At 41.1% G+C, this 13908-nt stretch overlaps 1 protein-coding gene across 17 annotated transcripts in view; it reads left to right on the top strand.

Annotated features, from left to right (window-relative positions):
• Window positions 1-13908, top strand: part of igfn1.4 (immunoglobulin like and fibronectin type III domain containing 1, tandem duplicate 4) — a 32644-nt gene that overhangs the window by 3921 nt on the left and 14815 nt on the right. For 13 of the 17 annotated variants that reach the window (XM_052526510.1, XM_052526511.1, XM_052526515.1 and 10 more), the window contains exons 2-13: window positions 1291-1384; window positions 3807-3839; window positions 5531-5653; window positions 9358-9497; window positions 9670-9769; window positions 9976-10051; window positions 10157-10343; window positions 10547-10660; window positions 10959-11127; window positions 11768-12040; window positions 12142-12378; window positions 12689-12748. In XM_052526510.1, coding sequence (XP_052382470.1) covers window positions 1336-1384; window positions 3807-3839; window positions 5531-5653; window positions 9358-9497; window positions 9670-9769; window positions 9976-10051; window positions 10157-10343; window positions 10547-10660; window positions 10959-11127; window positions 11768-12040; window positions 12142-12378; window positions 12689-12748 — 1561 coding nt within the window. In that variant the 5' untranslated portion in view covers window positions 1291-1335. The remainder of the gene's footprint in view (window positions 1-1290; window positions 1385-3806; window positions 3840-5530; window positions 5654-9357; window positions 9498-9669; window positions 9770-9975; window positions 10052-10156; window positions 10344-10546; window positions 10661-10958; window positions 11128-11767; window positions 12041-12141; window positions 12379-12688; window positions 12749-13908) is intronic. The other 4 variants (XM_052526514.1, XM_052526522.1, XM_052526512.1 and 1 more) reach the window with 3 other exon arrangements.

Raw genomic sequence — 13908 nt, forward strand, 5'->3', positions numbered from 1 at the left:
TGCTGAAGTGTGAAACCCGGGGTGTATGATAGGCAGCTTAGTCTTTCTTTTATTATTAATTTTACACTGTTAATATTGGTCACAATAAACTGTGTGGTAGTCTTTTCAACATTTTATTGTGAAAAAGCTGTGTGCATTATGAAATAGACGCACGGCTCAAATAGAAGCCTGTTTCTAATAAGCGCTGGTCGTGATTACCGATTGAAGCAAATAAATGCCAGGGCTATTAATTTAAGTTTTACTGTAAAACCACTTCATGTGAACCCCTTTATATCCATTACACATCAGAGCCATTAGAGCCTCCAGTCTATCTATTTTGGTATAGCAATACATTCAGCTGTCTTAGAGTAGCAAACCATCTGGGTAATAAAAGTGTCCAGGAGGGTGCTCTTAGTGACATCTACTGCACATTTAACCAATGACATTTTGTATATACTTAATGTAGGAAAATAACTCTTAATATGAGGAAATCAGACCATTTCTAAAATGGACAATCCTATACAGTAACAGTACAGTCTGTCTTTAGAGGTAGTAGACTGGGTACACAAGCAATACACATTGTAGATGGTCCATTTGGAAAACTATTCGCACGATGAATTCTCTATGGTTCTCCTGCAGTACGTCTTTAAAAGTCCTACACCGGGTACACACGCATTATACATTACCCTTCAATTTTGAGTCACTGCACTCAATTAATACCTTGGTTCAGTGTTTCCCAACGCTGGTCCTGCAGTACCCCCAACAGTATACATTTCTATTGTAACCCTGGACAAGCACACCTGATTCAACTTGTCAACTAATCATCAAGCCCTCAATGAGTTGAATGAGGTGTGGTGGTCCAGGGCTACAATGAAACTGTGTACTGTTGAGGGTTGGGAAGACCAGGGTTGGGAAGCAATGCCTTAGTTGATCAGCAGAAAAGGAAGACTTTTAGCAAGCAGTAAAGATATACCGCAGCCTGACAAACTATCCCAGATGGTCATGTTTCATGTCCTCACCCCACGTGCAACTTAAAAAAACCTTAGATGTTAAATCAATGTCAATGGCATGTCACGACCTGTAAACCAGTGCTCAATCAGAGGAGGCAAAATAAAAGAGAAATGTAGAGAGAATAAAACAAAATACCATTCTTGATGGTCTCCCACAGGATCATGGGACAGAAATAACATGGAAATCAAGAGAGAGGGATCATATGTACTGTACTCATTAACTCTCTTAGGTCTTGTGACACCATATTGCTTCCAATGCTCAATCCAATAATAGAATAATCTGTTTCTCTATCTATTAAAGTTGAAGATATTCTGCTGAGTCTACCCAGCAACCAAAACTTCCAAGATGTGGAAAAAGAAGGCAAAGGTCGCGGACCAGACGGCCACTGGCCAAGGTATGTAGTAGATAATGTTTTCCCCCACATTCTCTGCAGGTGAAGGTCGAGAAAACCAGATGAATGAATGCCAGAAAACACTGTCAACAACATCTTCAATCAAGAGTATATAGTCTCTGTTGCTTTACTTGCAGACATTAGCTTAATAATAACATCATCATATAACCACCATCATCCTCCTCATCTTACTACATTTGTGTACTACTACCAGTACATTCTTTCAGTTCCCTGTCTGCAGTAGAAAGTGAATCTGATTCCAAAAGGGATGACGTAGACTACCCACAACAGAATGACAGCGTCAAAGGAATTTTGAAGACAACGAAATGACAACAAGACTACTGAACACAGCTCAATGCACCATGCAGCGCAGTAACTTTCATCCATTGAAGAAAAACAGCCCGAAAAGCCTAAATCCCATCACATAGCTCCTGTTGGCCATTAAGCCTCTAAGCGACAACAGTGAATTATATTATAGTACAAGACTACAATTGGTTGTCAACTGTGGGACGACATAATCAGGGGAACACATCAATGCAAGGGAACAACACGATTATCTGACACCCTAAAAACGGAAATATAGAGCAGAAGCCCTTTCGGGAAAACTAGAAACCCTTCACTCAAATCTGACATCAGAGAAGACATAACATCGTCTTGAATGTATAGAATGTGGCCTGAACTGTAAAGAGGAATCTCCAAATGAATTACAGTGACGGGCACAAATCAATATCAACATCAAGCAAGAGAGATGGCATCCAATACCTAGAACGTGCATTTATAATGTAGCCCATGTTAATGTGCTCTTTAACGGACCTTCATGAAGCATCCTCTATTGTTCATTGTCATTAACTGTATTCCATTTGGACACAGTCTTGTTGGTGTTGTATTTCCTTTTTTTCCCTCTTTTGTTGTTATGTGTATTGCAAAGATACAATGCAGTTCGAATGTCTTAATTTCCTAATACTGAGTGTCAGTCCAGTCCATTTTCTATTTTAACAACACCCTACTTATATCTGGATCTATGTGCTCTATGTATCTATGTGCTTCACAATAGCATGTCCAGTCTCAGACAAGTTTGACGAAGGTAGGCGGGGGGAAAAAGCACTTCTGTTCCCCCTCACTGTCGAGGCATGGAGGACGAAAATGCAATGGGTTTGTTATGTACGACAATGTACAGTTTTACATACAGGGATATATATATATATATATTTTTAGCCTTTATTTTACTAGGCAAGTCAGTTAAGAACAAATTCTTATTTTCAATGACAGCCTAGGAATAGTGGGTTAACTGCCTGTTCAGGGGCAGAACGACAGATTTGTACCTTGTCAGCTCGGAGATTTGAACTTGCAACCTTTCAGTTAATAGTCCAACGCTCTAACCACGAGGCTACCCTGCCGCCCCATATGTTCTACTGCATATCTGATCTGATCTAAGCTGTCACTTACACAATGTAAGCATGGATCCTCGAGGAGAAGAAATGAACAGTTAAATATGATTTTAAAAAATTTAACAAGGTATATTCTAAAATCTAATATGTTAGAATATACATACTGTGTTAAGCATGGTCGTGGTTATTTGGACCGAGATCAATAAAAGCACAAGCTAGTTTTAAAGAGAATGAAATGAAAGATTGCAGATATGACAGTTGCATTGTAGAATGCATCAATGCAAGAACAAAAAGCAACAATTACCTGACACAGTATAACAGACATTATGGAGAAAAACTATGAAACCCTTCACTATGAAACCCTTCAGGGAGATAATGTAGAGGACATAACACCGCCTGGTCTATGATACATTCTCACATAGAGGACATAACACCGCCTGGTCTATGATACATTCTCACATAGAGGACATAACACCGCCTGGTCTATGATACATTCTCACATAGAGGACATAACACCGCCTGTTCTATGATACATTCTCACATAGAGGACATAACACCGCCTGGTCTATGATACATTCTCACATAGAGGACATAACACCGCCTGGTCTATGATACATTCTCACATAGAGGACATAACACCGCCTGGTCTATGATACATTCTCAGTAGTAGAAAACATGTATGGAACATGGTCCAATACATCTTCAATAGATCTTCAAATCTTCAGTTACAGTTATGGGTAAAAGACAAAACCAACATCAACACAACAAACATCCCATGATGATCAACATATGTATGTTGGGAAGTCATCTGTGTTCAACATCAAACGGATTACTGAAACATGTAATGCAGTTGATTGCAGTCTTCGGACGTTTGTTTTGCATCTGCTTTTTTTTGTGTGTATATTGTAAAGTGTGTCACAATATCTATGTCTTTTCTAATACTCAAGTCTTAAGCCTCAGTCCAGTCCATTTGGCATTTTTAACAGTACCCTGCTCACATGTGTCCTGTATATGCTTTCCCAACTTTACATGAGCAGGTCCTGTCTCAGACGTTTTCGAAAAAGAAGGAGGTAGGCAAGGGGAACTCTAAAGGCTTGTTCTCCTCACTGTTACTTCTGAGGCATGAAGAATTCACCTAATGTGCAACGGGTTTGTTCTGTTCGATGGCGTACGGTTTTACGTACGTGGATATGCTTTATCGCATATCTGTTGTCACAAATGTATGTACAAGCATGGATGCTCGAGAAGAAGAAATGATCCAAAAATGATTCAATACACTATAACATCAAACATTCTAATAGGTATCTAATATATGTGCGGTTTGATGACGTATGGTTTTACGTACGTGGATGTGTTCTAAGATCATCAAAACATGATTCAATTACTGATAATGTGGAATATTTTAATATGTACAGTACCAGTCAAAAGTTTGGACTCACCTACTCATTTATTTAATTTGACTATTTTCTACTTTGTAAAATAATATTGAAGACATCAAAACTTTGAAATAACACAAATGGAATCATGTAGTAAGCAAAAAAGTGTTAAACAAATCAAAATATATTTGAGATTCTTCAAAGTAGCCACCCTTTGCCTTGATGACAGCTTTGCATTCTCTCAACCAGCAGTCTTGAAGGAGTTCCCACATATGCTGAGCACTTGTTGTCTGCTTTCCCTTCACTCTGCGGTCCAACTCATTCCAAACCATCTCAATAGCATTGAGGTTAGGTAATTGTGGAGGCCAAGTCATCTGATGCAGCACTCAATCACTCTCCTTCTTGTTCAAATAGCCCTTACACAGCCTGTAGGTGTGTTGGGTTGGACACATTTCCACCGGTCTAATGTCCATTGCTCATTTTTCTTGGACCAAGCAAGTATCTTCTTATTATTGGTGTCCTTTAGTGGTGGTTTATTTGCAGCAATTCAACCATGAAGGCCTGATTCACATAGTCTCCTCTGAACAGCTGATGATGAGATGTGTCTGTTACTTGAAGTCTGTGAATCAGTTATATGGGCTGCACTCTGAGTTGCAGTTAATTCTAATGTTTATCTTTGCTTATTTGAGCTGTTCTGCCATAATATGGACTTGGTCTTTTTCCAAATAGGGCTATCTTCTGTATACCACCCCTACCATGTCACAAAAAAACGTATTGGCTGAAACACATTAAGAAGGAAAGAAATTCCCCAAATTACCTTTTAACAAGGCACACCTGTTAATTGAAATGCATTACAGGTGACTACCTCATGAAGCTGGTTGAGAGAATGCCAAGAGTGTGCAAAACTGTCATCAAGGCAAAGGATGGCTACTTGGAAGAATCTCAAATATAAAATATATTTAGATTTGTTTAAAAAAGGTGTTTACTACATGATGTGTTATTTCATAGTTTTGATGTCTCCACTGTTATTCTACAATGTATAAAGTAGTAAACATGAAGAAAACCCTTGACTGAGTAGGTTTGTCCAAACTTTTGACTGGTACTGCATGTTAGAATGTTCATATTGTTTTATAAAGCATGGTTGTTCGGTTGAATATTATTTGGCTATACATTAATAAAACCACACAAAGGATGTAAAGGCAGTGGGATTAATGATCGATCATGTGAAATGAGCATATGATTGTAATGATGATAATGGTCTTGTCAAAGGAGAATTACTTCTCAATTAACTCACCTGGTTAAATAGAGATTGCATAACTAAACTAATCAATATAAATGTTGATTACTGTTAAGTTGCTAATAAATCAATAATTTCCTGTTACCAGTTGGGATCAAGAAGAGATCAAAAGTCCCTGGAGTTATGATCACGCAGTATGTGGAGGAAATACCAGATGGGAAAAGCCACCCTGACTTCACCCGCAAGCCCATCGCGTTGACCATTCAGGAGGGTAAGCATGAAAGTCCGTTCATCCTTATTTCCACCACCATGTGGTTCAAACTCCACATCAGCCATCTTTCTCTATCACCACCTGCAGTGCAGGAATAATATTGAATCAATCCCTACTCTAACCCCACAAAGATAAATGGTAGAGCGTGTGCCCGTGAAGTTCGTAGCTTTTAAGGCAAAGGTTGCGCACCAATCGTTATTTTAGTTTCTAATTTTTTTTGTTTTTTTGTTAACATTAATGTAGATTAAAATTCTAATGTGTAATGAGGGAATTATGGGCCGTTGTGTTATCACTTTCAAATTGTAAAATTGTATTTGTCACATGCGCCTAATACAACAGGTAGACCTTATAGTGAAATGCTTAGTTATAAGCCCTTATTAACCAACAATACAGTTCAATAAATGAGGTTAAGAAAATGTAAATAATCTGTGTGGCCATTTGATTAATTGTTCAGCAGTCTTATGGTTTCGGGGTAGAAGCTGTTAAAGAGCCTTTTGGTCCTCGACTGGGTGCTCCCGTATCACTTGCCATGCTGTCTATGATGTACAGGGCCATACGCACTACCAAGTAGCACTAACCAACATAGAAAATCAAAAGCTCTCTATGGTCAGGGCACACATCCGACTGTAAGGCTCTACAGCCTTTTGATTTTCTATGTTGGTTAGGGCGGGGTGTGACTAGTGTGGGTCATCTAGGTAATTATATTTCTATGTTGGCCTGGTATGATTCCCAATCAGAGGCAGCTGTTTATTGTTGTCTCTGATTGGGGATCATATTTAGGCAGCCATTTCCCCTTTGTGTTTTGTGAGATCTTGACTTTGTATAGTTGCCTGTGAGAACTATAGCGGCTTCACGTTTCATTTTGTACATTTATTGTTTTCTTTAAGTTTCAATTCATAATAAAGAGGATGGAACCATACCACGTTGCATCTTGGTCCACTCATTATGACGATCGTGACAGAAGATCCCACCAAAAACAGACCAATCAGCGTGCCCAGGAGGGAAGCAAGGAGTGGAGGACATCCTGGACGTGGGATGAGATTATGGCAGGAGACAGAAGCCTGCCATGGAAGCAAGCGGAGGCAGCGAGGGAAGGACGACGACGAAGCCAAGGTTCGCGGCCACGATGCAAACCCAAAAGACAACCGGAAACATGTTTTTGGGGGGGCGGCACACGGAGTGGTCGGCGACACTGAGGGGTGAGTCAGAGACCGAGTAGGAATATTGTTACAGATTGCGCGAGGAGTGGGCGGCGAAAGTTGAGGGGAGTGAACCAGACGCAACTCCTCATACTCACCGCGGGGCGCGTGTGACCGGTCAGGCATCATGTTTTGCGGTGATACGCACTGTGTCTCCAGTGCGCATTCACAGCCCGGTGCGTTCCATGCCAGCTCCTTGCACTTGTCGTGCTAAAGTGTGTATCTGTCCAGGACGGATTGTGCCGGCTCAGTGCGGCTGGTCTCCAGTGCGCCTCCTTGTTCCAGGATATCCTGCGCCGGCTCTACGCGCTGTATCCCCAGTGCGCCTTCACAGCCTAGTGCGTTCTGTGCCAGCTTCCCAAACTTGCCGTGCGAAAGTGGTAATTTGTCCAGGGCGAGTTGTAACAACAGCCCGGTGCCACCTGTACCGCCCCCACGCTTCAGGCCTCCAGTGCGCCTCCTCAGTCCAGTACGTCCTGTGCCTGCTCCTTGTGCTCGACCTGAGGTACCACCAGTGCCGGCTTCCGGCGACAGTTCCCGGTCCAGAGCTTCCGGCGACAGTTCCCGGTCCAGAGCTTCTGGCGTCAGTTCCCGGTCCAGAGCCTCCAACGATGGTTCCCGGTCCAGAGCCTCTGGCAACGGTCTCTGGTCCAGAGCCTCCGGCGACGGTCGGCGGTCCAGAGCCTCCGGCGACGGTCTGCAGTCCAGAGCCTCCGGTGGGGGTTCTCAGTCCAGAGCCTCCGGTGGGGGTTCTCAGTCCAGAGCCTCCTGCGAGGCATATTTAGGCAGCCATTCCCCCTTTGTGTTTTGTGGGATCTTGACTTTGTATAGTAGCCTGTGAGAACTATAGCAACTCATGTTTAATTTTGCATTTATTGTTTTCTTTGAGTTTCGCTTCATAATAAAGAGGATGGAACCATACCATGCTGCATCTTGCTCCACCCATTATGACGATTTTGACAGGATGACGAGCAGTGCCATACAAGGTGGTGATGCTCTCGAAGGTGCAGCTGTAGAACTTTTTGATCCATGCCAAATATTTTCAGGCTCCTGAGGGGGAAAAGTTGTTGTCGTGCCCTCTTCACAACTGTCTTGCTGTGTTTGGCCCTTAATAGTTTATTGGTGATGTCGACACTAAGGAACTTGAAACTCTCAAACCGCTCCACTACAGCCTCGTTGATGTTAATGGGCTCTAACCTCCTCCTTAAAGACTGTCTCGTCATTGTCGGTGATCAGGCTTACCACTGTTGTGTCGTCAGTAATCTTAATGATGTTATTGGAGTCGTGTTTGGCTGTGCGGTCATTGGTGAACAGGGAGTACAGGAGATGACTAAGCACGCACCTATGAGGGGCCCCAGTGTTGACAATCAGCCTTTCAGATGTGTTGTTGCCTACCCTTACCACCTGGAGGCGGACCGTCAGGAAGTCCAGGATCAAGTTAGTGATGAGCTTTGTGGGCACTAATGTGTTGAACGCTGAGCTGTAGTCAATGAACGGTATTCTCACAGAGGTGTTCCTTTTGTCCAGGTGGGATAGGGCAGTGTGAAGTGCAAATGAGATTGCGTCATCTGTGGATCTGTTTGGGCGGTATGCGAATTGGGGTGGGTCTAGGTTTTCCAGGATGATGGTATTGGTGAGCCATGACCAGCATTTCAAAACACTTCATGGCTAACAATGTGAGTGCCACGGGGCGGTAATAATTTCGTCAGGTTACCTTCACTTTCTTGGGCATATGTACTATGGTGGTCTGCTTGAAACATGTAGGTATTATAGACTCAGTCATGGAGAGGTTGAAAAGAAGATACGTCCTGGTAATCCGTCTTTCCCCGTGGCTTTGTGAATTTTGACCTGTTTAAAAATCTTGCTCAAATCGTCTACGGAGAGCGTGATCACACAGTTGTCCGAAACAGCTGATGCTCTCATGCATGCTTCAGTGTTGCTTGCCTCGAAGAGAGCATTAAAGGCATTTAGCCTGTCTGGTAGTCTTGTGTCATTGAGCAGCTCGTGGCTGGGTTTCCCTTTGTATTCCGTAATAGTTTGCTACCCTTGTCACATCTGACGAGCATCAGAGCCGGTGTAGAAGGATTCAATCTTAGTACTGTATTGACGCTTTGCCTGTTTTGAAATGATAGGGTACCTGTTTTAGGTGTTAATGGTTTTTGGGCAGTCATTTTGAAGACGCCTATGTCCCTCTGATGGGAGTCAACATGTTGTTGCTACAGAGCTCTGCCAGGTATAAGAGAGTATTTGTGTGTTTGCGTTTGTAGCCTACTTAAGTCGAGTTATTATAGTATTGTCCAAGTATGATGATTGTTTTTCCACCAAGTATTTTTGCTAAAATATATAGAGTACATGTATACAGTTAATAACCAACATTTCCAGTTGCAGCTCTATTTGTGCCCCTCTCAAGACGTCTTGAATAATTCAAATGAATGAACTTGAATAAACTACGTTGCCTCTGTACTAAATTGCTTCCTATTTGCACTTAACTTTCTTGTTCATCAGGTAAATTCGCCTTCTTCAAAGCCCTGGTTATTGGAGATCCAGAACCAACCGTGACATGGGGCAGAAATAATGGAGATGTGTCAGATACATCAAAATACGTGACAAAATATGACACTGCTACACGTGAGCACTTATTTGAGGCAAGTAAGAACAATAACCACATTATATGGATGCACAATAATGTGAAAATACATTGTAAAAACATTTATGAAATATGAAATCAATCACTCATTTTGTTCAAATAATGATTGGATGCAGGCTGGAGCTCTTTAATGGACTTCATACCAAGAACTGTGTTTGTTTTTTCAATAGATGGCCAATGTAAAACCAGAACAAGCAGACACCTACAAATGCTTTGCAGCTAATGAGTTTGGAAGAGCAGTGGTCACAGTGGTCCTCAATGTTATTGAAGGTAAGAGGTCAGATGAAAATGTTTTCTGTGGAAAGAGGGGTAGTGTTAATTTGAGATTAGCACTTTTTTAACATTATTTCTAGCCAAAAATCAAATAAGAATAAATGTATTGATTAAACAAAGTCCGGACATAATTATGCCAATGTATGTACTTGTTCAAGTCTTTACAATAGACTAGCTCAAAATATAATCTTTCTATCTTTTAGTTGGGTTCAAGAAAGCACAAGCTGACTCACAGGTGCAACCAGTTTCAGATTTTAAATCTGTACTGAAGAGAAAAAGGTATTGCCATTGTTTAACAGTAACAACTGTGTATGCTTTATTTAAACTTTTATTAACTGTAAACATAAGCATTGACGATATTTTTTTTTGTTGTTATCATAATAGTAAAATTCGTCCCAAAATTGAAAAGAAAGAAGATGGAGAAATAGATCCAAAGTTTTGGGAACTCTTGATAAGTGCTGACAAGAAAGACTATGAGAGCCTCATGTTGGAGTTTGGAGTCACTGACTTCCGCTTTATGCTGAAGACACTGAATGAGATGAAGAAGGAAAGAGAGGAAGAGCAAGCACAGGTTTGCCTGTTATAATGCCATTGTTATTCACAGTAAACCTATCAATATCACAAGCTTATTTTCCCGAGATCATAGAGTTCAGGGGGCTGAGTAAATCTTGATACTAAAGTAGTGGTCATTTTTTCATTTGTATACACATTTCATCCATACAATGTCGTTTCTCAGTATAATTCATTGTTTTTTTCATGTTTACTTTTATTCAGTTCATTGAAAACCTCGCTAACCTGAAACCTATTGAAGTTGGACCCGATGGCTGTGCAACCTTTACACTAGACATGGATCTCATTGAACCAAGCAGCAGGATATTCCTCTACAAGGTTAGACTCATCAACAGTGGAACAAGGTTGTACATAGGATCTTAATTTCATTTTTAGTCAATCTATCTACGTAACTTGTGTGAATCTATCACAATGTAAGTTGCTACCATAGTTGATTTTCTGTTGGTGAATGAAAGCTACCAATGACGTAGTAGTATGCAACTTGACGTTGTGTCGTTCATGTGAACTGACTTAAAGTTGCAGTAAAATCCACAGTAAAAGACTTGGCAAAGACAGCGCAGTTCTGTTGCTGATGACAGTTGTTCATTCCACTGTGTTTTCCCAATTCTCCCCACAGGATGGAGTGATGATTCCATACAGCAAGGAGTTGGGAGATACACTCAAACACAGCCTAAAGATAGTGGGCCGAAAGTATCAGTTCAGCATAAGGGATCTGTTTCCCGATGACGCTGGGCTCTACCAGGTGGATGTTGAGGACGTAAATGTATTCTCCACCGATTTTAAGAGTAAGTTCAGCAATACACTCTTAGATAAAAGGGTTATTTGGCTGTCCCCATAGGAGAACTCTCTTCTTTTGTAGAAACCTCTGTAGAAAGGGTTCTATATCAAACCCATAAGGGTTCTACGTGGAACCAAAAAGGGTGCTTCAAAGGGTTGTTCTATTACGATAGCCGAATGACCCTATACGTTTCTAGATACAGTGGCGATTTTAGCGTGTAAAGCTTGGGGCAAACCAAAAAACTAAATGTGGGATACATGCCAGCAAATACACTACACAACGCAACAGTAAACAATAAAAAATTAATTAAAAAACGTGTAGCTCAAAACAGGTGCCCTGAATGACGGGTTGTTACTGTCTAGATAGCACCTTTCTTTCTAAGAGTGTATCCATCCATACACCTTACGTCAATTTTCCGAGAGTTGTGTAGAGCAATAATAATCAATGATTATTTTGCAAGCATCGTATGTTCAATAATTTAATAATTGTATACAGACATTGTCTAAATGAGAATGGGTTTAAGTGTATCTAAAATATTATTGAAATCTATAAAAATACGTAGGAAGGAAGAATGTTTGCCATGCATGTTTAGTTATTAATAAACTGGGTACCAGACTGCTCGCTTATCAATGACGTGTCTTTTTCAGTTCCCATGGTGGACTTCCTGGTCAAGATTCAGGAGTGTAAGGCCATGGAGAGAGAGGATGCTGTGTTTGAGTGTGTCCTGTCACAGCCCTTCGGCAAGATCATGTGGGTTGGCAAGAACTTACCATTGGAGGCAGGGGATAAATATGATATTGAGGTTTCAGAAGACAAGCTCATCCACAGACTAATCATTAAAGACGTTGCTATGGTGGATAAAGGCATCTATGCCGCTGTGGCAGGAATCAAATCTTGCAATGCCTTTCTTGTTGTTGAAGGTAAGATGATGTACTGCACCAGTACCATTTCGCTGTCATTCCAATTCATGTTGCCTCCATGGGTGACCCACTCAATCTCTCCGGTCATGTCTTTGGTCCAGCCGACAAGGGTGAAGTCGGCAAAAAGAAACAACGTAAAACGACAAGGGCAGGAGGAGCTGGGCTTGACCTGACGGCGATTGCCCAAGAGCAGGCAGTTAAAAACACGGCAGACAGAGAGGTGCTGATGGAGAAGGTGAAAGCAATCAACAACGAGAGAGCGGCTAATGCCACTACAGCATCTGATACTTCAGCTGAAGCTAAAGCTAAAGTTAAGGGGGTAGAGGCTTCCCAAACAGGTAAGGACACTGATTGCAAGTATGACAGAGATCCATCTGAATCTTATTCCAGGTCATATTGTAGAACAAAATCTTAAAATTCTCTTTTCAGTATTTGCTATTATCCATGTATAATACATGGACATGCATGGTAGAGTACGTGGTGCTGTCTGAACTCTATCCTGATCATTACTATTATCTCATTCCAGGTCATGTTGTAGTTCATTGCTATTTAACCTGAAGTATCTACAGCATGAATGGATTGGAATATATAATTTAAAATGTGTTTCTGACAGTCATTGACTAGTTGTGATGGTGGTTAAAACTGTAGGAGCTACAAAACAGGGATCGGCAGTAAAAGGGTCTGACCATAAATCCGTGGATAATGAGGGTAAGATATTATGAGGGATGTGTTTACCTCTGCATGGATACCATGTTAAATATGGAAGCCATTTGAGACATAATGGCCTTGACAGTCTGTGTGTTTTACTCATGATTGAGGATCTTGTTTGTTGACTCCATAGATACATAGTCTCTAAACTTCACAGCACTTCAAAACAATTGATATCTTATAGCGATTTGTAGACTAGACCAGTGTCTCTCAACCTCCAACCTCCGGTCCATGGACTGGCATGTTGCTGACCGGTTCCTATGATGTTTCTCTGTGAATGATTCCATCAGCTCTAAAGTGCTAGTTTGAAAAAAAGTTGTATTTTAAGGAGGAAGGACCACAGCTTACTGGGTTGAGAGGTTGAGAAACACTGCACTTGATTTTGGGTTTACCTTCATGATCAGCCAACAATGTCCCATTGTTGAGGTCACGTCAATGTATTTGGTTTGTTATATTACACCTTGATTCATAGTGTAATTCATTCAGTGTGGTTGCTTGACTTTATAGTTTTGTTCTATGTGTTTACTAGTCTGTTTCTGCTGCTTGGTTCTCATCCTTTATGCCGTTATTGTGACTCCTAATCATCACAAGCATATCCAGGGATTGTAATGCAATGTGTAACACTCACAGTACATTGCAGAATGAACACAGACACTGTGCTTTCTAAAATGTGCTTTTTATTATGTGTTTTGTATCATATTGAATCATCTATGTCAGGGAAGGGCAACTTTGATGTGTGTGGGGGCTACAAAAAGCGAAACACATCACGAGGGGCCGCAGTGGCTCGTGGGTCTACATACCCACCCACACACTTTGTGAGCGAAATGTTTTAGCGGCCCCTCGTGACAGCGAAGAGAAAGAAATCAGTTCTAAAGTTAATTTCCTGCAATTCTGAACATGTTGCCATATAGAGAGAAGTCAAATGTTTGTATTTTTTATATGACAACTGACGATCAATGGGCCCCACCCTGTTCGGTAATTCGACCGTGCATGCTGCAAGTTCAGATAGTAGGCAGCTAAACTAATTTACCAAACTAAAATTGTTTCGCTGAGATGGGCAAATTGAGTGACTGCTAATGCACAACCAAATTTTTCGAAATTCAACTTGTGTACTCTAATATTCTGACTCTCAATAGTAAATTGAGACCCCGACTGAGTTC

Source organism: Oncorhynchus keta, chromosome 10 (assembly GCF_023373465.1).
Source record: "Oncorhynchus keta strain PuntledgeMale-10-30-2019 chromosome 10, Oket_V2, whole genome shotgun sequence".
Classification (NCBI taxonomy): Eukaryota; Metazoa; Chordata; class Actinopteri; order Salmoniformes; family Salmonidae; genus Oncorhynchus; species Oncorhynchus keta.